The sequence below is a fragment of the Pelecanus crispus genome, chromosome 4 (genome assembly GCF_030463565.1).
Source record: "Pelecanus crispus isolate bPelCri1 chromosome 4, bPelCri1.pri, whole genome shotgun sequence".
Taxonomy (NCBI): domain Eukaryota; kingdom Metazoa; phylum Chordata; class Aves; order Pelecaniformes; family Pelecanidae; genus Pelecanus; species Pelecanus crispus.
The window spans coordinates 53,135,398-53,159,883 of record NC_134646.1 but is presented as its reverse complement, the minus strand read 5'-3'; the positions used below and the strand labels follow the sequence as shown (position 1 = coordinate 53,159,883).

General features: G+C 39.3%; 1 protein-coding gene across 3 annotated transcripts in view; it reads right to left on the bottom strand.

Annotated features, from left to right (window-relative positions):
- MTUS1 (microtubule associated scaffold protein 1) overlaps positions 1 to 23,473 on the bottom strand; it is a 95,484-nt gene extending 72,011 nt beyond the window's left edge. For 2 of the 3 annotated variants that reach the window (XM_075709361.1, XM_075709362.1), the window contains exons 1-4: positions 21,431 to 23,473; positions 19,053 to 19,248; positions 6,344 to 6,526; positions 1,690 to 1,824 (exon numbers count right to left, since the gene is read on the bottom strand). In XM_075709361.1, the coding sequence (XP_075565476.1) occupies positions 1,690 to 1,824; positions 6,344 to 6,526; positions 19,053 to 19,248; positions 21,431 to 23,473 (2,557 nt within the window). The remainder of the gene's footprint in view (positions 1 to 1,689; positions 1,825 to 6,343; positions 6,527 to 19,052; positions 19,249 to 21,430) is intronic. The other variant, XM_075709363.1, reaches the window with a different exon arrangement.
- Between the last annotated feature and the right edge of the window lie 1,013 nt (positions 23,474 to 24,486).

Below are 24,486 nucleotides of genomic sequence, written 5' to 3'. Positions count from 1 at the left end.
CAGTTGACCATGCCTTTGTCTAGCTGAGCCTTGCAAACCGCCAGGAAGGGAGGCTCTATGGCCCTGCTGAGCAATGCTGCATCTCCCACTCCACAATTTGCAACCATTTCCCATTGCCGCATCATCTGGTATTACTGAGAAGAGTTTGGCACCGTCACATTTGTAGCTGTCCTTTTCAAGTTATTGCAGACTGTTACAGTAACTCCCCTTACTCTCCTTTTTGCCTGACTACACACGCTCAACTCCCTCAACCTCTCCTCACAGGTCATGTGGTTAGAGACCCTAACCATCTTCCTAAGTCTCCAGTTGACCTTTCCAGTTTCAAAACAACCCTCTTGAACTTGGAAGGTCCCAAAACACAACAGAGCAGTCCAATTAACACTGAGCCAAGAGAGGAATACCAGCTTCTTCTGGCCACACTGCTCCTGCAGGTGCTGAAGGCACACTTCTAGCACCCCGGTCACCGGATATGTTGAGCAATGCAGAGTTGTGTCACATACGTTGGACCCCAAGAGAAAGCATCAGCTTGTCAGACAGCCACATAATTTGTGTTTGTTTCCAAGTGATCTACAGTTTGTTGCAAATTCTGTTTCTATTCACTGTTTACCATTTTAAAGCATGTCATTACAGCATGACATTTGGCAGGCATCTCTTCTATTTATCCTCAATTATGTCAGGTACCAGCTTAAAACTTAATCCTAAAGCAGGAGCATAGTACTTAATTAGGTTTATCCAATTACAATAACCAGTTCACCACAAAGATGGTCAGAAGCAAGCTGAATATAACTGGGATTTAGGACAGAGAGACAGCAAGCTTGTTTATCTGCTCCCATTATGCCTTTAATTTTGGCCAGAGAATGAGTTGTCAACTGCTGTTTGTGGCTTGAGTGGAGAAGCACTGCTGGCCAACTGAGGGATCCTGGCTCAGACAGGAATAGGAACCAAAAGAGTGTTTAATATGAAGCAGAGAGTACATTTAAATTAATGTTTCCTTTACCACCAGATGATGAAGCACAATTGTCTTATCTCTGCTAAAAATTAAAGCAAGCCTCTGCTTCCACTACAGCCAGTAAGAAGAATATCAATAAAAAGCAGGAAGAAGAGCTAAGCTGTTTCTGAGACTCTTCCCTTGGAAAGATAGGACAATGTCATTCATCTACAAAAGAAGATAGTTCATCTAATATTACCTTATTAAAAAAAAATTATCCCCATCCCCCAAGATCCTTCCTGTCCTGAAAGGGGTGAAGATAATGCAAAGTCTACATGAGGACGAGGACAACCATACACTCAGGATAAATTCAGAGTAGGTCTACCTTGCAGATCACCAGCAGCCACAGAGTCTGTGCCTGAGCTTTGTGCCAGAAAAGAACTTTTATTAAAACAACAAACCCCACGTGATGACACCTGCCACATAGCAAAGTGCACTTAGTCCCTGTGCCATGCAAACCTTAGCCATATCACGGTGCAGACCTTCTCCTCATTTGCCTGAAATACCCCAGTCAATTACAACAATGGAAAGGACATTTTCAGCCTTCCTGAAGCACCACTAATGTGATTTTACTTCCTCGCACTATTTTCCAAGACCACTGTTCAATAAACACTGCTTCAGGAGGCAGCCACCTGCAAAAGGTAAGGTACCGTAACAGTAGTAACTACAGTTTCACTCTATCTACAAACAGACCTATATACCTTTTGGAGTTGACTTCAATGAGTGTAATCTAGGTCTTGGTACAGCTTTCAAAGGGACAGATCCTGAAGTACCATTCTGGCAGGCTGGTTTTGAAGGCCATTCTCCATTATTGATGATGACTGTGGTACTTGCAGCTGCAACACAGAACAAAGAATTTGCTCTAGGCAATATCTAGTTTGGGGAAAATTAAATTCTAAACCAAGCCTGTTTTACCCAAGGCTAAAGTTAGGAGAAACACAAGTTGAAATAAAAATATTATGACCACCTCTGGTATCTTCAGTACAGACCAACTGATGAACTGTAACAGATCAGTTTATGACTGTTACAAACACTTCTCAGAACCAGACAGACAGCTTTGAACTATGCATAAGAGGGGGATCTATATAGAAGTGTACTGGTCAAGATAGGTAACTATAAATCTGATCTTGCTGTACAAATCAAACGCAGAACACATTTCGGTTTAAGCCAAGAAAAAGCATCATGAACACACCAAGACATACGGGCCTCAGAATTGACTGTTAAAAAAATAACAAACAAATAAAACTCGGACAACTTCCTCTTGCAACACCTGTTCTCTCTCTTTTGAGCTGAGCACGCCTTTTCAATGATATGGTGCACACACCATCAGCAGACTCTGCACTCCTTGCATCCTCCTTGTGGGGCACTAGAAAAACATGTGAGCCCAACTGCATTCACCGGCTACCCAACAAGTTTTAAGAAAGGTTCCTGTAGTCTCTGTTCATAAGAGCGACCTCCTCAGTGACAGCAGACCTCAGAAGACCACCCCCGCCCCCCGCAAGAGAGATGAAGTCATACAGCAAAATACTCCCTGCAAAAATGGGCAGACAGATCCAAACTGGGAAAAGCAGGACAATAAGCAATTGCTACCTCACATCAAAACCGGGTTTCCAACTAGCAGGGCAGTTGCTACAGAAGACGTTTTGTTCCATCTCAAAGGAACTTGAGAGGTTTGGGTTTAGTGTCACAGTGAAAATTTTTACTGAAAAAAAAGAAAACTGAAATTTGGGGAAGCATTGCTTTATTTTTCTAGAAAAAAAAAAACATGAAAACACTTCTAAAGTAAGTATAGATTGAGTACACTTTGGTTCAGGTACTAAAAAATTAGGTATACTGCCATTAAAGAGTAAGAAATTGACATTGCATTTACCAGAGACAAGCAAAAAGTCAGTCACACTGGAATACTTTGTCACACTGTTACTTTTTTCTCTAGTCATTTAAAGAAAAAAAAAAAGGGGGGGGGGGAATCATGTAATATCAGGTTTGCCTCAGATAAGCATTTCAATGAGGCTGACTTGTTTTTAAAGGTAGTGTGAACTACATATCTAACTGTTCACCGAAAGGTAGAACATACAGTCTTGAGATTATTTTAGTGTCTTTAAATGCACTAGCATAAGCCATATAAAATAACTGCTTCAAAAAATGCTTTTTGGCCACTAATCAATACATTTTCAACCACAGGAAGAGGGACAGAACTTTTAGAAACATATGCAACTGAAGTCCTCCTCTATTTTAAAAAAAGAAAGTTGGAGCCTCTCTAAAGGCACAAAAGCTAAATATTTGCAAAAAATATGTACATGAGGAACAATTTGCATAACACATCAATAACACAGTTACTCTGCAGGAATCTGACCCTGATCAACATCAGATGATTCCAACCAATTTGTTTTAGTACAGCATGAGGCCCGAAGTAGTCCTTAACTTCTTCCATAAAGCAAAAGCTCAGAGTTCACTGCAAACAGCTAACAACTGCCTACAAATAGCTGTGCTACTTTCTTCTGTATCAGAAGCACACCATGGAAGTAACACTTTGCATAAGCGAGTACGCTTCTGGTGTGGGACTAGTTAGGGCTCTGTTTTGTCCTATTAGAAGCTCTGGAGTCAGCTAACCAGGCTGTGTGCAGGAAAAAAAAGGCAAATTTGCAAAGTTTGGTCACTATACTATGCAAAGATGGTTATTCATAGAATTAGGAGTAGCTACTGAAGTCTTGATGAAAGACAGACAGGTATGAAGTGATCTCACCTGAGCTAAAATCTAAAGGCTTTAAAAACAACTCATTAAAAGAATTTTAGTGAAGTACTGACTGTACAGAAACACAGCTCCAGGTCAGTTGCTAGGGTCAGCTTTTTAACTTCTGAAACACCATTTCCTTTATATGCAATTATTCTAACACAAATCATATTTGGATTCTTGTTCTTAACCTCAGAGTTTAAACATTTCAGTATGTTCAAATGATAGTATTTTCAGCTCAGCACTGAAATTAAGACTTCCCTACTGCTAAAAATTCATTTTTTCAATGCTCAAACTGACAGCTTGCACACAAAACATTTTTTATTAACAGCAGCATTTCAAACTTCATTATTTCCAAACTTCTCAAATATTGTCTTTTTTAGAGAAAAGAATCATAAAACTCAAGAGCTCATTAGACAACCCCCCCCCAATTTTGCCACAGGAAATTACCAATCCAAGGACATCCCACAACAAAGGGCTGAGCTGACACAGAAGAGAAATGTTCTCTTGTAATTTTTCTCCACTAACACAAGGCAAACTCCTTAAGCAAAACAAGCCAAGTGACTTTGTCAATTTAGTACTGTTGACAGGACCACAATAGTTTGTCATAAATTTCATGACATTCACAGCATAAGCCTCCCGTCCTGATCTTTTTGTGTCCCACCAATCTAATAAAAACATGTTATGTTTACAAATAGATTTTTTTACTGATATTATTGTATAGTAAACTAAAAGAGAATAAAAAACAAGAACAGCACTGCACTTAATATTAGAATACAAAGTAAATTCATTGAATCAAATTGGAAAGAACTAAAGTCATAAAAACTTCACTTTCCTAACATATGAATTATACGTAACCTAAACTCATTATACTCATAAAACCTGACCATCAGACATAAATCATTCTCATCAAGTATAGGAAAATAACTAAAGAAAAAAATCATCTCACAAAAAATCAGCAAGTCAAAAACATTGCATACATTTACCAACCTCCACAAAACAAAACACATGCTTTAAAAAGAGAAATAACAAGGAATACAACCTACTTCTTCTCCCAGTAAACGTGGCTAACAAAGGAATAATACAAAAGCTGTAAGATCCCACTACCAGCAATGTCAGTAAGGTAATATCATAGTGGCTTCCTGAGTCAGTCGGTGGTGTTAGCGTAGAATTGATGAAAATAATAGGAGAAAAATTAGTTTCTGTGCAACTGCGGAGTCCTCCTGGTATAGTCATTTAAAAAGGATCAAAGCAAGCCTAAAGCCAAAAAGACTGCAGCCATGTCCAACCTTTCATATTGCTCTTGCTTGCTCTCCGTGAATCGGAGTGGAAAAAATTGTAAGCTTGAAGGCAGTGGACAAAACAGATTAAACCAACTAGCAAATCAGGCTAAATAAGGAGTCATCTGTTTGGATACTTAATCTGAATACACTTCTTTGTTACGAAGCAACGACCCTTTCCTTTGTTACATGAGGGAGTAAAATGAAGAGAGGACAAAGCTGCTTAGGAATTCCAGATACAGCCCTAAACCTGAACAGCAAAAGTCAACATGGCTGTCACAGTAACTGAACTGACTTGACAACATAGGAACATGCACTGCATATTTTATTACACATGGTCTTATTCCTTTGAGGAATATATTAGCTCTTAGTTTTTTTAATGAAGGCACTACAGGGAAAAAAAAGAACAAGAGAAAATTTAGTTTTATATGTATGCATACATATGCGCATACATAAACTATAGACATATATTAAATCACATGTCTCTTTCAATCCATTGAAGACAGATTTAAATGACATCTGGCACAAAGGAAAGGCCTTTGCCCAGTCTCCAAGAAATAACAGATGACATGATAGTAACAGAATATTTGAATGTACTCATTTGAATATGTATAGCTGGGAATACTGATAGGTCTGACAATCAGTTGTGTGTTATTTCCTTCATATTTTTGCCCCTAGAACTCCCACAACTGCTGGTACAGACCCTTTGTAGAGCTTCAAATCAAAGCTAGTTCTGTTATATCCCTCCCTAGTTTTAATCAAGATGGATTTAGTCCAGGTCATACACCAATGCTTATAGTTACCTTAGAAATTACAGAAGTCTAACTGTGCAAAGTTTTACCCTCTAAAAGCAGTTTCACCTACCTGCTTTTGATCTCATCTACACATTTAGTCTTAAAACTCTGAAAGCAGATACAATCTAGTTCAAAAAGAGCATTTAGTATCGAAAACCTGTAATGTGCTGTTCCAAATATTATGACAGGTAATCCATTCACACCATTCAGACTTATGCTTATTATATGTAAACACAAGGAAACTTTTGCTCAAGGCGACCCTCTGGTTTTGTAATGTTTCAGGATGGAAGAGGAGATGTACTGAAACCTCTACTCAAACCAAAACCCAAGGCTCAAAGCTCCTTCAGGTGGCAACTCTCAAGAAGGGAAGTTGTAAGTTAAGAGGCAAAAAGAGTAAGACCTAAAACTAATAATAAGTGGTACAATGAGAATTAACACAGGCCTTTATCAGACAGGACTCCCTTCAAGGGGATTTTTTTTTTTCCCCTCCCCCCAACAAGCAGTTGATGCTGGCTATCAGTTAAAACCCATAACCCTGATGGATACTTACAATTACTGCTGAAATGACTTCGCTCACTCTGAGTGCTGCTGACTGATGAGAGGCTAGGTGTTCTCTCAAGCACTGATCTTTTGACAGGCACTTTGGATTTGGCGAGCGGTTTACCGGAGCTAGCCCACGAGGCTGGAGAATTTTTCACAGAGGCTTGCTTCTCTCTTGGCAAAGATCCTACACCTGTCAATTGGGGAGGAGGGGGCAGGAGGGAAGAGAAAAGAACAAAAGGAGTTAGAAAGAAGCTTAAACAATTGCTTCTTCTACATATATGCCTACAAGTAAAGAGATTTACACATACATTTGTACCAGATTTTTACATACATGTAAAAAGGCTTAATCCACCTCATATTGACATGGTAAAAAAAATGCTGTAAAAACAGTTCCAAGGATTTAAAGAACGCTGTTTTACCTGCATATTGACCTCAGGAACAAGTCAAGAGCTTTACAGACTGGCCTTCAAGACAGACATTTGCACGTACAAAAAGTCTTTCTAGCATTCTCCTACCTCTGTGTATTATGGGTTAGCTGTACTGGCGATCCCATAAAAATACTAACCTCCAGCTCAAAGACAATCTAAGAAAGATTCTTTTGTTTGTTCCTGCCCCCAAAACAGAGATTCCGCCTCCATACACACACACCATTTGACAGAGCACTCAAGATCATACCCTTTCAAGGACAAACACAGCATGAGAATATCAAATTGTGTTGTACTCACATAATATACTGAAAACTGACTAGTTCTGCAGAACTAGTTAAACAGCACTCCCCAGAACCAAGTTCTTGATGGCCAACTGGTGCAGACACATTTTTGCATTAATTGCTGTTTTCACTAGAGCTTGTTGAATACAAATTCAACAAGAATTTCAAGAATTCAACAAGAGGAAGAGAGTATCTATAGAGGAGACAGGTGTGCCACCTTCAGACAGGAGCTTACTCTCATACTACTAACAAAACAACCACACTTTCTGCAAGAAAACTTGAAGTTTGTTAAATTAAGCTTTTAGCTTATTTCTGAAAAGTGTGCACCCAGATTAAAACTACAACGGCCCGAAGTTAGTTAGGTACACACAGACTTGTCTTTCCAGCACTGAGTTGACTCCCAGCTCTGACATCCAGATCTTTATACAGCCCTCTGAATAACTATGGAAAAGATGTTTTCATTCTTGTACAAAACCAAAAATAGAGATATGGAAGATAGACTCACATATTTTTTTTAAATATTTTGTTGTTTATTATAACAAGAGATATTTTACAAAATATCCTAACTCTGATGTCATTGCCATTTTCAAGTCCGACAGACATAGTTTATCTTACTTGAAAAGAAATTACTAGAGTGCTTCAGATTTGACTTGGAGCAATCAAGTCTTTACTTAAAGGGAACGCCCCTCTATTCTTGTCGCTATAAACCACATTTACACAGCTTAGGCAAAATAGAAAAGACCGTTGAAATATTACAAAATTAGCTAGTAATTCCACTGTATTCAACGTCGGGTTTGCTGCAGGATCTCCACTCTTAAATACCAACAATGAAGAAGCCATCAATTTGCACTAAGACCAAGAAAGCATGACCTGAAGATTTAGGCAAAACACTTACTCCCAGTGTCTGCTTTTCAACAGTAGGTGGTGTGACAGGATTAGATAACTCATCTGAAAACATCCTGTTTCAAGTATGCAAAAACAGGAACAGTAATAGTAACAGAAGGTATGTCCAAGCTATTTCCCTCAGTTCAGATCAACTCGGTAACAAAAGAGAAACCCTACATACAACATATACTAAACATACATTAGGATATTATATAATACTGGTCACTGAATATAGCACAAGCTTCAATGAGTTATTAAGCACGCTTTATGTCAGACCTCTCTTTGGAGTTACGCTTTTACTACTTGTTCGGCATTACTATGCCGAACTGATTCTGTATATGGCTTTACTGTAGCCTGGTATTAAATCTCTGAGACAAAGTTATCAGCCATATTTTAGAATTTTTTTTGTAAGTTACTGCAATGGACACTTGAATATATTCAACTCACTAAAGACCATCCAACCTTTGTCGTGCTATAAGAATACCATAAATCACAGGCTCACACTTAACTGAAAAAACACCTCTGAAACACAGCACTCCAGACAACAAATCTGAAATCATTTGTGTGTTTGGGGAATAAAAAAAAAATCTGTGACATCTAGACTTCATACAACAAATCTGACAGCTTTCTAAAACTTTCCACTTTGTTTTCTAAAACCTTGGTTCATTAATGGATCAACATGCCAGAGAAGTAATTAATCCAAACCAGTCAGAGAATCCTTTCCTAAATAGCCTCTCAGCAAAACAAGGGGAAAACCCAAACAAGCCCCACACCCCAAACAAACAAACAAAAAGGGCCATTGTACAAACACTAAGGCTCAAGTTTGTTTGACTTCATAAGTTAAAGCTTTACATTTCAAAAGGCAGCCAGAGGAACAACTGCAGCTTATCAGCTGCATTTTATTGTTTCAAGATGAGGGTAGCATGCTTGATTGCTACTGTGCTGGACTCATCCATCCCGTTCAGAACATAGAGGAATGAAATCCTGTTTTCTTCACAGAGATTTTCCCTCAAGAGGGGTTGAGGCAAGCACGTGAAAATGCGCGGTCTGTTCTTGTACAGCATGTTCCCTACACCTGATTTGCAGCCAGCCCAGCTTCTCTGCAGACACTGGAACACAGCAGTGCTCTAAACCTGTGGTAAGCTCCAACCCATTCAGCGAGCACAGCAAGCTCTGGGATGTCCAGTTTCAGAAGCACGTCAAACAGATGACCTTTGCTCTTTTCTTAATTCTTCTACTGCCCGGTGCTTTCCTATAAGGCTTCCATTAAAATCATTACTCAAGCACTCAAATACATTTTTTTCAAAAGCCCAGCTCCAGGGAGAAGTCATGACACAAGATCATTAAGCAACTACTCTAGGTGTTACCTCAACTAACAACAATGGTTTTACAAAGTATTTTTATAAGTACCATTCCCTAAGAAAGGAGTAGCACAGAATTAAATGCAAAGGTTTTGAAGACAGAAGCAGGAAGATATGATATGTAAAGAAAAGTAGTGGAAACAAGCACAAAAGCAGGATATTTAGTGAACTATTACTATAAAGACCACAAGCAATCATGTCAAAGTAACAGGCTTTCATCTGTTATTTAATCTAGTCACTGAAGTGGAATACTAGAAATATCACATTCCTCTACAGTGAAGTAACAAGTTGGCAATTCGTTAGAAAAAGTCTCTATGCAACAACTACATTACTTCAAGTATGCTAAAATATCTCTTGTATTAGAATGGAAATAAGCAAGGAACAAAGCTCATTTTTCAAGAAGCTCTGAAGTCAGATTTCATTCCCTTACTCAAATAATCATCCTCTCATAAGAATCCCTCATAGGTGGTTACTATTAAAAAAAAATTAAGGCTTCCTTTCAAATAGCACTGGTACCTAAAAAAATTCAAACTGAGAGAATAAACATATGTTAGTAGTGATGAGCTTGGGACTTTGTTGACACCAGGCAGACTGTAAAGCTGAATATGTATTCACCAATTCCAAGATTCAATGTCCACCATTTCAAACCGTATCAACACATTTCGCATCTAAAACTGAGCACAAAGCGACTGGCATTCATGGAGCTATACGACACCTGGAAATGAATAGTTGGAAGCCTTTCCCAAACAGAAACTTAAGGCAGACTAAGTGCAAAAGGAGTCTTTGGAAGGATGCTTTTTGTTGTTGCTGGTTTTGTTTAATCCTAAAGCCAGCAGTAATAGTTGGTTTAGCCTTTCATGCCTTATCTCTTGAATATGTTGAATATTGGATTTTTGTCTTATGCTTTTCTCATTTTTCCTGACAGTTTAAAAATCCAAAGGGCTCTATTTTAGAAGTGCTAAATTTCTTAGCTTTAAAAAAAAAAAATTTAAGCATCATGAAAAAGCCCAGTCTAAGCCTACAGTACAAGGTCTTTATAAAGCAAGGGAAGTAAACCTTCAAGAAAACATGTTAATTTTTGGCACCTATTGAAAGGAGCAAGTAAATCAATGGGAAGACAAACTGGACTTTGGTATTGTTTCCAGCAGATGGATCTTAACATAGTTGTAAGAGCATTTATGGTTGCTGTTTTGAGCACTGTAGAGCAGTAGCAATACTAACAGATTTCTGATAGCCGCAAGCTTCCCAGGTTGCCCGATTAGCCATTCAGCAATATTAGTTATACTATATTATGCTATACATATATCAGCGTTCCTTTGAGGAACAAAGAGCTGTTACAGCACATTCCATAATTCTACCAAAGATCCACAGGTAATCTCTTTCTAGGTCTCTCTCCCTTTTAAAGCCTCAAATCACTACCAAAATTACCAAAGAAAAGGCAGGACACAGTTAGGTTATGTTGCTAGTAATGCTTCAACTGCTAAATGTAAACATGGACAAAGACAGGGAGTTGTTAAGTTACTGCTGGGTATTGAAATATTTACATGAGAGAGATTTATTTGTTTAGGGGATAACAGCTAATCAGAGAACAGTTTATATATTAAGGTAAGACCCAATTCCCCATCTGATGCAGACTTCCACAGTACTGTTCCCATTCACCTACAGTCCTTAGGAAAGTGCTCCTCTTTGGCACAGGTATCGAGGAACCAGCAGCAAGTTAGTACCAAAAACACAACCGAGCTGCCAGCAGCCATGTGGGTAGGTATTCATGTGTTCCTCCTCTTGCAGCTCAATATTCTCAGACTAAAACTGGAAGACTGGTCTTCAGTGCTATAGAGCATTATATTAGCAGTTAACGACAATCAAACAAACCCTTTTCATTCTCTCTAACACTTCCACTGTCAAAAGTGTGATTGGGGTGTTTTCAATTAGGGGGAGAGAGAGGGAGAGAAAAAAAACCCTCATGCACATCTGCTGTTAAATGTCACTTTTTTCCCTTCTATTTGGTCCAGTTATGAAATTTTGGCAGACTTTCTCCTAGTTAAACCCTTCCACAATTAGAGAGACTCCTCCCTTTCCCCATCTTTCCTCAGGCTCAACTCCTTGTATGTGATCTCTCCAGCACCTATAAACAGCCCTTCTCCTCCTCAGCCTCAAGTGAAAACTCATGCCTGCTCTCCCACCTCCAGTACTGTCTGCCATCATGCTGCCTGCTGGATTTACTCAATTTTAGGTTTTTCATTTTGCAGGCTGAACTAGAACAGCCCCATGAGAGACCATGTCCCCAGTCATGCTGTCGTCTCCTATGACCCCATGCAGAACCAGTCTCCCAACAGCAGGTAGTTTTACATCAGCTTCCCGGGACAGCTGCACGGCTGTGGCAAGGCTTGCCCACTCCAGCTTTGCCAGGAGACTGTCATAAGCTGCTTGCATCCTGACTTAAACAAACCACAACTAGCTTTAACATAGCCATTGGAAAGTTCTGTCCATTTAGGAGTAGTGGGCATAAGGAGAAGTCAAATCAACACACTACAAGGAAAGCTGAGGCAAAAGAAAACCACCAACCACATCCAACTATGCTTTTCATTATTGTCCAGCTCTTCACACCAGACACCCCTTCATGTTGCACACTGAGAATTTTTTGATAGTTTGCAGCTTTTATACCCACGTTATCTAAAAACTTTTTAGGTTTGCTGTTGCAGGAGTTGGTGCATTCCTTGCATGAAGAAGGAACCTCACTGTAGCAAAAGATAAATACATTTTTCTTCAGGAAGACAAGGATTCCTATTTCTCTCCTCCTTCACCTCCACCCCAAGAGAATTCAGAACTAACCAGTACAGGTGAAGAGTTATTTGAAGACACACCAGCATGTCCTTGCAAGTAAATGACTAGGTACCAAGAAATTCCCCTGCAGGGAAGCAGTGCACAGCTCGCTCCTGAAGAAGAATATTCTTATAGATGTATCCACATTTCTGACAGCATTGATATGTGGACTGTTAGTCCACTTGCTAGTCTCTGCAAGTACGAACACATTTCTTGCTACAGGTATAACACATTAAAACCCTGATGGGGCTAGTCACAAGTCACCTGTAAAAAAGTCTGGGAACATACGTGAAAACTTAATTCCCTAAGTATGGTCACTGATGGCACCAGAAACAAAGCTGACAGGATGAAACACTCCCTTCTGGAAGCTGGAAGTCAACAGAATACTGGAAATGCTATAGACTTTGGAATAAAGATCATTTAAATTCATCTTCAAACACTGCCATCCCCCACCTTCTTCCCCTACCCCCAAAAAACTCAGAGGACCACACCTAAGGCTACCAAACCAGAGATAACTCAATCAACTTGCTTTGAAATCATTCGTTTTAACAGCTCTCATACTACCTCACAAACAAAAAACCCTTCTGCTTTTACTCATCTCTCATGGTCCATTTGACTTATAAAAACTTGAATAGGAAATAATTTATTCCAAATGGCTGTTTTCATGCTGAACCCTATGTAAGGCTTGCAAAACATAGGTAGTATCTATCCCCTGGTGAGAGCTCCTTGTTAGTGAAGTGTAACAAAAGAAAACAGGTGTCAAAGTTAAGGCAAGTTTTTCTGTTAGTGTATGTAGCCAAACCTAAACCAAACTGATTATGCTGAATTCAGATTGCAGCATTTTATGGCTCCTTTCTGACTTCAAAGTGTGAATTGACCATTCTGTACCTGAATGACCAGCACCTGGGGCAGAGGCTTAGAGGTCAATGCTTGGCACAAGGGTATACACACAGCTCCAGGCAGCTTCCCAGCAAGCCATTCCTGTTGAGAATGGCCAGGAAGCAAGGACAAAGTGGAGTGGAAACATTACCACAGAAGTCTAACTTAAGCAATCAGAGATTTCAAGAGGCAGAAGGGACAACCTGCGAGGTTCCTAAGCCCTCACAATGAACACTGCTTCCTGAACTCTCAAACTGATCAGCTGGACAAAAGTCCTTTCAGATACATTGGGTATGTTATTCCTTACTTTATACTGCAAGTTAAAAGAGAACTGGTTATGAGAAACAGTCACTACACAGTGGAGCTCTCTGGGTGAAGATGACCGAAGAGGGATGATAGCCAACCTTTATGTCATACTACAGACATACCTTACACTCCATGGAGACCCATGTATGGGATTCCTCCTTCCCACACCTCTGAAGGTGAATACTGGAGTTTTAAGTTCACTTTTAACACAGGCTTTAATTACTGTAATGAAGCACTACACATGTATTAAAGAAAGGGAAAAGAGGACCAAGTAATCTGGACTTCAGGACAAATAATGACGTTGGGTAAGTTAGTGTATGAGGATCCTGCTTTTAGGATCCATAAGAAAAGCTGGCTGCTCTGCAAAAGAAAAAAAAAAGCCCACAAACAGCATAAAAAGAGTGGTCGAAACTAAATTTTAAGCCTTATTTATAGACTCTGGCCTATTTCAGATTTGTTCAGGAAAAAGTATATGGATACCCTTACAAGTAACTCTCCAGTCCAGCACTTCCTGATCATTTCAGGCCAGAAAACCTGGAAGTTGTTTGCCTTTTAAAATATTTTGTTTCCTCTTGGCAGCATGTCAATCCAACTTCAAAGATTTGCATGGTAGGCAGCAGGAATGATACAAGCTGAAAAGTGATTTGCAGTAAGCATGTTTGGTTTAGCTCCTGGTTCAGTGTCAGAACATAGACTCAAGATTGTAGGAACCCTTACTGGAACTAAATTGTTTTGGTTCTGCTTCACTAGTATTGTGAAAGGCTATACGAAAAAGTCCTGAATTACGAAGTTTATGTATGTTTCCAGATGTATGAAAACCCATTGAAACCATTTGGTTTCAATTTTCCATCTGAAAAGCCTTTCTTTGTGCAATAAATAGCAACAACACTCAGTAATGAACACAGTCTTAGTCTGATATGGCCTGTTCTGGTTTTAACTTTGGAAGCTTCTCTGAGTCACACATCTAAGGGTAACATCAAGCCAAAAATGCAGCAGAAGGAATTTAGCAATTATGAACCAACAAGCAAATTAGTATTTCAAAGTATCACTAAACCTTTCGTAGTCTAATGCAACTTAAACATATTTCCTATAACATATGGGGAATTATTTTTCCCATGCTGCAGTTAGTTGCACAACACTGGAAAAGTCCTTCAGTATGATCAACTTTTCATAAGGAAAAGCTCTCGCTTGTCCAAAGTCTTCTTCAAGGAAACACAGAATTCAGACTGTTGAGTTTCTCTCTACCCAAGCTTTTATTACTCTAGCTAAATGCTATGAAAATACTAGCAATCAAAAGAGGGAGTACCACTAGACTAGACTCATGGAAAAGGTAAGTAAAGCACGAGGCTTTACTTGGTTATCAGTGACTTAAATCAGAGATTTAAGTACTAATGGTACCCAAAATGTCAGAACTAACTGTCAGACAGTGAAAGACATTTTGGTTACAAAGATGATTTATAGAATAGAATCATAGAATCGTTTGGGTTGGAAAAGACCTTTAAGATCATCCAGTCCAACCATTAACCCTAACACTACCAAGTCCACCACTAAACCAATGAAGGGTAGTGTAATAATTTCATGTTTCCTGGCTTGGTGGTTGGATTATTTTTTAATGAAAGTAAAAACTAGGAATCATTAAGGTTGAAAAGGATCTCCAAGATCATCAGTCCAACCATCAACCCAACACCACCATGCCCACTAAACCATGTCCCAAAGTGCCATGTCTACCCATTTTTTGAACACAAAACATAACATGTTACATGGCTTTCACTGATTTCTGGAAGTCATTCCTAACAATAAGTAGGAATAATATTTTTGATGCTTTCATATCCCCAAATAGTTTCAATTATGCATAAGGCTTGACAGAGCTCTCTTAGCTAAGACATCAACAATGTGAAGTTTCATACAGTGGGAAATACTTGAAAGCAATGGTATTATTTTAAGGCAGAAGCGTACATGTAGCATATCAGAAATCTTAACTTGCAGGTGAAGCTCCATTCATTTACATACTTACAGGTAGGTTGTAGTCAGCACTAAGACCAAAAAAATGTAGTGGTGGGCTTTTAGATTTTTAGTTCTAAAGTAAACCATTTATATCCCTATTTTACACTGTTCAAACACAAATCAAACCATTTCCTGTGGCTCAAACTGTCACAGTGTTTCCATCCAACTGCATGGGTGGTAGCATGTGGCTGCTGGGGCAGGCTGACAGTAGAAGAACTTGGAGTGACATTCCATGGGGTCACCAAATCTCCTTGGCTTCTCCAGTCCCCTTCCACCCCTCCCTTCAAGTGAGAGAGACATGACTCTTCCCAAACCATAATACCTCAACTATTAGCAGGCTATTACTCCTCCATAGTGGTTATGTACATCCAATTAGAAGGCTGTGTGCATTTGCTGGGAACAAAAACAATAGCTGCTTTCATTTCTGGACTGGTTCAAAGTCCTGAACCAGGGCTCCAAAATTACACACGCCTTCCAGTAAGAGCTAGGTAACATAAACACCTTATTCTGTGTCTTGAATTCTAATAAATGTTTTCACTAACAGAAAACTAACATAGCAAAAGGCATACTGCCTGCCATGCAGTACTACAGAAATCTACACACACCACCATGGAAAAGTTAGCTGTAGAGAATTAAGATTTTTGTTCAAGAATGAGTATGGGATTGCAGCTCATTCTCCCTTATGGAGGAATGGAGACAAATAGTTACAGAAATAACTGAGGCATCTAGCTTGCAACTGTGACCTGATTTCTAGATTTGCTACAGAAATTGGGCTTTCACATTTCACAAACCACTTCGGTACACGGAATCAAGTTGGGCTCACCTTTTAGAGAACCAATTTCTAATTCAGCAAAACCTCGAAGTTCCAGCCAAGATACACTAATACTGGTGAACAGTGGTCAGCAACCATTTTGAAACAGCTAAAGTTATTTCTAGCTTAATGTGCTCTGCAAAAAACATCACAAAAATACAATGCCTGAGATACGAGTTTTCCTCTCCTTCTGCTGTCCTTCTGCTGTTCGGGAGAGGATCAGGGAAGCTCGATGATCTCTCAAGGTCCCTTCCAACCTAAAGCATTCTATGATTCTATGATTTCTTTAGAAGACATGCTTCCTATCAAGTTAGTGCATTACTGCTGAAAACTTACAGTTTACATTTACAAGTGAAAAAACCCTACGAAAATGTCAACTCCTGCCAAGTTGCAAGGATCATGGTGTTTTATACAGGGCACTTTTTTTTTTGTTTGTAGGGGAGTTTCCTGCTTCCCACTCAAAATGACAGTGCACGATACATTTCACTGCTCACAAGCTCTTGATTATTCTGGGACTAATACTTACACATTTTGGACAGACAGCCCGCTCCTCCTCCATCAACATATACATGTGAGAGATGACACAGAGCTATACCATCACTTCTCTTGTTCAGAGTATTTAATGGACTCGCTACACTGATTTGTCTGCCTGCCCAACAATCCAAATACAGCCAGCAACTGGTTAAGAATTAGCTGCATTTATGGTAGTACCTCAGGAAGCAACGAGGTCATTAGGATTTGCACATTTTTAAGACTCTGCTTGACAAATGCCTCAACAACCTAGTCTGAGTTCATTGCTGACCCAGTTACAGGCAAGGGGGGGGGCTCGACTAGGTGACCTCCAGAAGTCCTTTCCATCCTGGATTTAGCTAGTCTGTCTGTAGTCTGAAGAAATCCTGACAGCAAACAACTGTACAGCTACCGAGTTATTTATCTGCGCTACTGGAATTATATCAAGGCACAAGTTCAACACCAAAGTGTTCAAATGACTTAACTGGAAAAAACAGTTATTCCCTACAGGAAGGCTTTAGCTAAAACAAGTAACCAGGTTTGGTTTACAAGCTGCCACTTGGCCACAGTATGTGTATGTACAGTTTTACTTCAAAAACTTTAAAAACAGATGGGGTCAGTGGCAGTGGATAGTGTTTTACCCAAAAGGTGTGGTCTCATAATACAGCAGGGCTTTCGTAGGAATACCAAGTAACTCCTACCTTTCCCCATCCTTGCTTCTTCCAGCCTATACTCCCATCCCCTGACATGCACCAGTACCGTGTTTACCAGGGAGCAAGGAACCATGCTTAAGAATTCCCTTGGCAAGGGATGGGGAAGTTAACCTGATACAGTTTAATGCAAGAAATCCTACTTTGTAGCACCAAAACATTGCATAAGCAAAATGACAGGTAAGATGTGCTAGGAAGGGTGGGCATTGGCAGAGAGGTGCTGGGGACAGGGCATGAAAAAAAAATATTTTCATGGACAGCATTAAAGTTCCAGTCTCATCAGACTACAGCACAAGTTTGAAATGTTGAGGTGCTGCTTCGTGCTTTTACCTTGAGCAGCCTTTTTCCAAGAGGAAAAATTTGGAAGGTATTCTAGTGACTACTATACTTTCAACATATAATGAGTTAAAGAGTGACAGCTTTAGCTAAAGAAACTTGCTGAGTACAGGTTTTCATTTTCAACAGCAAATTACTTCTGCTTCTGAAAGTGTATCGGATTTTTTTTTTTTATGAAAGGAAGAATTTAATCCTATAACCCAGCCAACTCTTACATTTCTAGTGATGGTGTCTACTCTGGATTAATAATCTGAGGGAGAAATATACAAATATATCTATATCCATCTCATTTCTAAGACCATAACTACAAACAGAAAAGCTCTAAATAGGTATTTAGAGAGGTGATGAGTCGTCCAAGAAATTGGTGGCTTACAGGTAGGTACCTAGTTCACTGAACAAGTACCTCACATTAGCAAGGATCAAGTCATAGAATAGCCTATATCGACCTTCTTTGAAGGATTAATCCCATAAAGGACTACAGATACAGATTTTATCATGCTTCACCACCTGTATGTAATTAAGAGGAGTATTTTGGACTGGTTTATAATCTTAGATTGAGTGGGTTAAGAAAAAAAAAAGAACAGGTTTTACTGGGTATAGCTGGGTGTGCACACTTTCCAAATTACAGTGTACTGTAGTGTAGTCATTTATAGCCAGGCTACCTTTGCAATTAGCTATATTGCCACACTTAGTTAAAAAAAAGCACACAACCTACAAGAGCATTTCTGAACCTCTACAGTACAATTACAGAATGTAGTTTCCAGTCACCAGATTTGAACAGCAGCTTATGGACTAGTTTTCAGATTTCCTCTCCACCCCCCCCCCACCCCAGCCCTTGGTATTAATCAGTCTGAGCTTAATTAGCAGCTCAAGCAGTAGTCTCTCCTTCGATTATGTTCTTCCCTTTCTACAAAGTATGGAGCTGTACCAAAACTAGGTTGAACAAAATATGCTATGTCCTCAAATAAGGGCTTGTTCCTATTGGGATAGCATGCAGGTGCTTATCATAAATGCTTTGTACCCGAGCTCTGTATTTTCTCCTCTTCACTTGTACATCTTCTGAGTAATTTCAGTTGTAATTCTGCAGAACACTGCTATATAACAAAACTATAAATAATAATATTTAAATATTGTTTCTTCTAGTAGCACCACACCCTCCTAAACACATTCCTTACAAGATGAGATTTTACAATGATGGGGTATAACCTGCTTTTTTCCCCCCGCCCCGTATTAGCAATTTGCTATTTAGACAGAATCTTATTTAGCACCACGAATACAGCTCTGGAACCATCCTAAAAGTTCTGTCAGAAAGTACATTAAGTATATAACCAGTTTCTTAAAATTAAGGTAAGTGGTAGTATTCCAGTGAAAAATTCTCTTACCAGAGCTTGATGACAGAACAGCTCCTTTGTGAGACGGTGCTTTAATTGTGCAGATAGTTTTATTTTCACATCCTCTTTTCAAGGGCAACACAGATGGCACCATTTTAACCTTGGGAGCTGATACACTTCGTAGTGTGATTGGGTCTTTCTTCGGTATGTTTTTCTCTTGTGTTGTCCCATCTTTCACAGAAGGCATCTGTTTGGGGTTTTTTTTAAAAAAAAAAAGAGAAAAAAAGAGAAAAAAGAACCACCACACACCACCACTGTGAGAAGCTGAAGATCTCCCTTTCCAGCACCTGTAATGAAATACTGACCACACAGGTAAGGGATATGCTTAGCTGTTTGATGTCACATTGTCCATATCTGCAGTTCAGAACCTCAAGAATAATCTCCTGAATGACCCTTAGCAGCACAATACTGTAAGTTAGAAGCTAAGGGCTGGTAATGACAAACACACTAAAGAGGTTACAGAGGTCATTTTACATAAGGGTTTCTTCTTCTTCCTCCCCAAACTCTAATTAAGCCATTCAATTACATGACTGCACCTAATCTCAAGATGAATTCTTCACCAGCCCTTCCAATAGGTTTCCTGGTCTAGGTCTTAAGTTACAACACAGAAACAGGTTAAAATCTTCCACATCCAGGTGCCATAGATAAACTATAAATCCAGGAGTGGGCCCAGGACAGGTTTAAAATAACCAGTTTATATGTAGCACTCATCTATCTTCCATACAGAATTCTTGCTCCAGTTTATATATGCAGTAATTCATGACCACTCATGCTGTAAAGTTTTAAGGCTATGATGGTAAACTCATAAGAATGTACAAATCTTCATACGCTTTTCTGTGACTCAAGGCAATATGCAGCGATTTGGTCATCTTCATTTTCAGAAGTTAATCTGTACTTTTCAGAATAACACTTAAGTTTAGTCCAGCTGACTGGTCTACTGCACGTTTTATTGAAATTGCTCTATGGATTTTCCAGGTACCCACAGAACAGTTAGTATCAGAGGTTCCCATTTTGGCGACAGGGTGAATTAAAAGCAATCTCTCTAATGCTTGACACCAAAAGGAAGGAGTGAAGCAGAATCCAAGCTCTGAAAGACTTTAGAATTAATATAAACCATCCTTGTTTTCACATTAATTTAGGTTTAGGTTAAATTATTTATTACAATAAATAATATTATTTATTAATTTTCTCTGTAATGCTTCAAAAATGGATAGCTGCTTCTGTTTTACTTTAAGTAGCTTCCTCCATATACTGAGCTTTACTGGAGTTTTTCTAGCAAATCAGTAAAGCCTGACAAAAATTCAGACAATGCCAGTTTTACCAACAACAGCTACTGCCTCCATTTCACCAATTTAACATAAGCTGTTGAACCCACAAGTGAACAACAGGAGGGATTCCATATAATATCAAGACTCCATCTCTGTGTCCCTGCCATGCCTCCCGAGATCTTGGTCGACCTAACCCCGAAGCTCTTCCTTTCTTTCTCACTGTTCCTATTCTTTGAACCCTCTTTCATTCTTTCAGAGCATTTGAAAGCAGACATTTCTCCTGACAGGCAGCTGACTCGTCCGAAAATATTTCCCAACCAACCAGCGCACACATACCTCCCGGCCAGGAAGTTTGCACCTTCCAGCTGGCTGACTGCCCAAAACCAGGTATATGCCCTCTGCATGAGAAATATTTCCTGGCTACTCTTAAGTATTCTAATGAGTCCCGGTTCTACTTCAAATAAATGAACTTCCAAATTATTCACAGCAGACAGTTAAAGACGTTAAAAATAAAACGCTTGACCAGCTTGTAGTCTTGGGGTGTTGTGTGACTTAATATTATTGTTAATCTTATGCACAACATTTCTGTAAGTAAATTTAAAAAGTGTAATTTAGTTCTAAAACACGTTTTGAAAGGAGAAAACCTGAAAACAGCAATTTATCTCTCATGTCTACCTGAAGTTACAGCAACACTAGAATTATCTTGATAAAAGCACATATTAAAAGCTATATTTAGAAAGACCTTATCAAGTTATGCTATGCAATTTTACCAGTTTGACTAAACTAAGACTAGTTTGCTTTTATTAGAAACCTTACCAACTGCATTGTCTTAAAAAGACTGTACAAAAAAAAATCTGTACCTTGGCATAAGATGAAGGCTGAAGACACCAAACAGCACTTGAGGCCAAGTTCAACCAGTTTCTAAAACTGTACTACTTCATTCCCTTTATTAGGGAGAGACTTTACCTCAGAAATTAACACTACAGTTACATTTGTAGACAAAACCCATTCCACAATTTCCATTCAGCACTGTGCAATGCAGTGTTCCCTCCTTCCAAATGTACAAAACATATAATTAAGCATGTACAGAAAAAAGCTTACCAAAGGAACAGAGTGACAGTCAAATGTTTCGTTCGCCACATCTTCTAACAAGGCTGCTTCCAGAAGAATTCCCATGTTGCTGTTTTGCTCTTTTTCACCTCCAGACAGATAGATGTTTTGAGCACAGGGCTGCATTAAAGAGTTTGAACTTTCCATTTTATCGTTCAGCATCTCTTTCGAGTTCTCTACGCACATTGGAAGCACAGCAGAAACTGAGGAGCATGCCGAATGGGTAGAGCTCGCTTTGCCGGTGCCTTCTGGATTCTGCTTTAACGCAGGTGTCTTTGAAGCCTTGTGGGAAGTGTTTCTGGGATGTGTTGTGGCATGTACGACTTGGCTAGTGAAGAGGTGTTTGTTAAGATGTAGCTTATGGGGCTTATTCACAGGCAATTCCACTTTAGTATCTTTAGCTAGATCTATTTTCTTTTTCAGCACTTTTATAGAGGGGGACAATTGCCTCGAGGAAGCAACCAGTGAAGATGAGGAGACAGCTGACAGCTGGGGGGACTGGGGAGACTGTTTTAATGCCACACTGTCTCTCGACTGTAGCACAGGCCTAGACATAACCTTTGGCTTAACATTTTTGAAATTAGGTTTGGGAAAACTAACAATCTCAGATTTCTTCGCTTTGGTTATTGTTGACACAATAGGAGACCTGCCCACTGGTTTTCCTGAACTAGCTTTAAGCAAAGGCCTTCTATTATGTCCTCCTACAAATGCCTCGTTTGGTCTTAGTTTAGGAGACTTGTCTCCAAGTTCTGCCAAAGCTGAAACAGAAAAAGTTGTATTATTGGATCGTTCTTTAGGGGTTGAAGTACATAGAGCAGGATCGCTTTCATCAGCCACAGGACTGAACACCAGAAAAGTTGCTTCGCATTTCAGCTCAGGAATAACAGTCCTCTTTAATTTTGGTACACTGCAAGATATGAAAGAGGTGTTGTGCATATCCTGAAGAGCTGCATTTCCAGACATACTTTGTTCTTTGGTTAAGGGTTCACTGGTTTTCTTTGATAATTGTTCTCCATCCATTTTATCTACTGGAAGAAGGTGCACGTTATTTACAGGACTATCCATGCATGTTTCAGCATTGGAATTCCCAGTTTCATTATGGTCAGGGGTATCCTGCAAGGATTTCACTTGGTCATCTTCATGAATACTAATGCATGGTAATAACGCATCTTGCATATAAGTATCTATACATCCAGCAGCTAGTTTTACAGACTGTGCTTCTGTTTCCTGTGATTCTTTATCAGTCTTGTTAGTGTTTTTTAGATAGTGTTCGACACCTGCAGAGGCAGGACAATATACTTCAAGTTCTGAATAGGCATCTGGGCTTTCTGAAGCCACTGTTGTAGAAGAGAAATTAGGTGTTCTTTCTGAGCTGGTTCTATCAAATTTCTCTCTCGTACATACTTCAGTAGAGATTAGCATCTCCCTCAGATGCATGTCATCGTTTTGATCAGTTCCCAGAGTTTCAACTATAACATTAGTAACATCCAATGTGCTCAGGTGGCAGCATGCCCTGTCCTTTATCAGGGACTGTGCGTTCTGCTCTGAAACAGGAAGAGGTAATACACACTTAGAGTCAGTCTGACTGTAAGGCACCGATTGATTGATACTCTGATTTTGCATTTTTGCCATAGCAATGTTACCTTTCAGTAAGTTTGTTGTTTCTTTCAAGTCACAGTTCAAAGGATACACACAAGTATGTTCAGTCACATAAGACTTGCATGCAGCATCTGCATCTCCTAACAGAGCTCCTGTGCAGTTGTATTTACCAGGTGTCTTCTGCAGATGAAGTGCTTCAATACATTGCTGTTTTAAAAGAATACTTCTGAAGTCACTATTATTTTCAAGAACAGTATCATCTTCATGCTCAGTCACTATATTTTGGTCAGTCGAATTACTGTGTGTCTTGGTGGCACAATTCTTTGAGGAAGGTGTAGCTTTGTCATGTGCATAGTTATTTCCATTTTCATCCCTTATAAGTAAGGAAGACTTCAAGCCATTCTTTGCCTTGTCATCTGACTTTTCAACACTCATTTTGAATGCTAAATTTCAAACTATTTTCATTTTACACTTATTTAAAATCCCAGAGAATGCAGATTCTTCTGAACTTTGCAGAAAAAAACCCCAGCTTTTCCCTGGAACACATCAACTGTCCTGAAAGAGATTTAAAAAGTAGTTCTTTGTTTTCATGTTTCCCAAGAGGATTCAAAAGTTCTGAAACTAAAAAGAAATAAAAAAAACAATTAGCCAAAACAGGATTTTTAAGACAGTAAGCATTCTTAACCTATTGAGTCTGTGAATCAAGTGCAGCCATTTTGACCAACTTCCTTCAGGAAATTAGGCTTTTGCAATGATGCCGTTCATACATGTTTACCTTCATAAGCCATTTCTTCTACCCTGACCACCAAGTAACTTTTGAACCCTTTGGTCAGTTGCAATCAAGTGTGACTTTAGGGTTGCATCCTCAGATATTTGGATTGCTTGGCTTCCACACAAGCAAAGGAACAACCCAAAAAGATCTGGCTCCTTAACAGGAGAAATGTATCTGAGAAATGTATCATGATAGAATGAACCATCATTTTTCCCTCCTCCAGGTACACAACAAAAGGGCATGGTTCCTCACACAGTGTGTAGTCAAGCTATGACGCTTCTTACTGCACAGTGCTTGAAAGCCAAAAGCTTACACAGGCTCAAACACAAGCAGGTAAGAGCCATGTAAGAAAAAAATCTGTCCAAAACTGAATACCAAACTAACTCCAGAAGCTCTGTCACAAGCTTGCAAGCAGCTACTCTAGGGAAGAAACACTACATGCTTATCCTGTTCTTACAATCTTTACTCAGCATTTAGCCCCGATTACTGCTTGAGATAGGACACGGCATTAGGTGGATGTTCAGTCTGACCGTGTCCAGTCACGTGTATGTTCTTATGTACAAGCTTGCATGAAGCCAGGAAATTGAGAGCGCTCTAAATTTTAATGATGAAATTCTGCTGTATGGGCTCAGGTGTAGAACAGACACCAGAGCAGCAACATAGAAGCAACACAAAG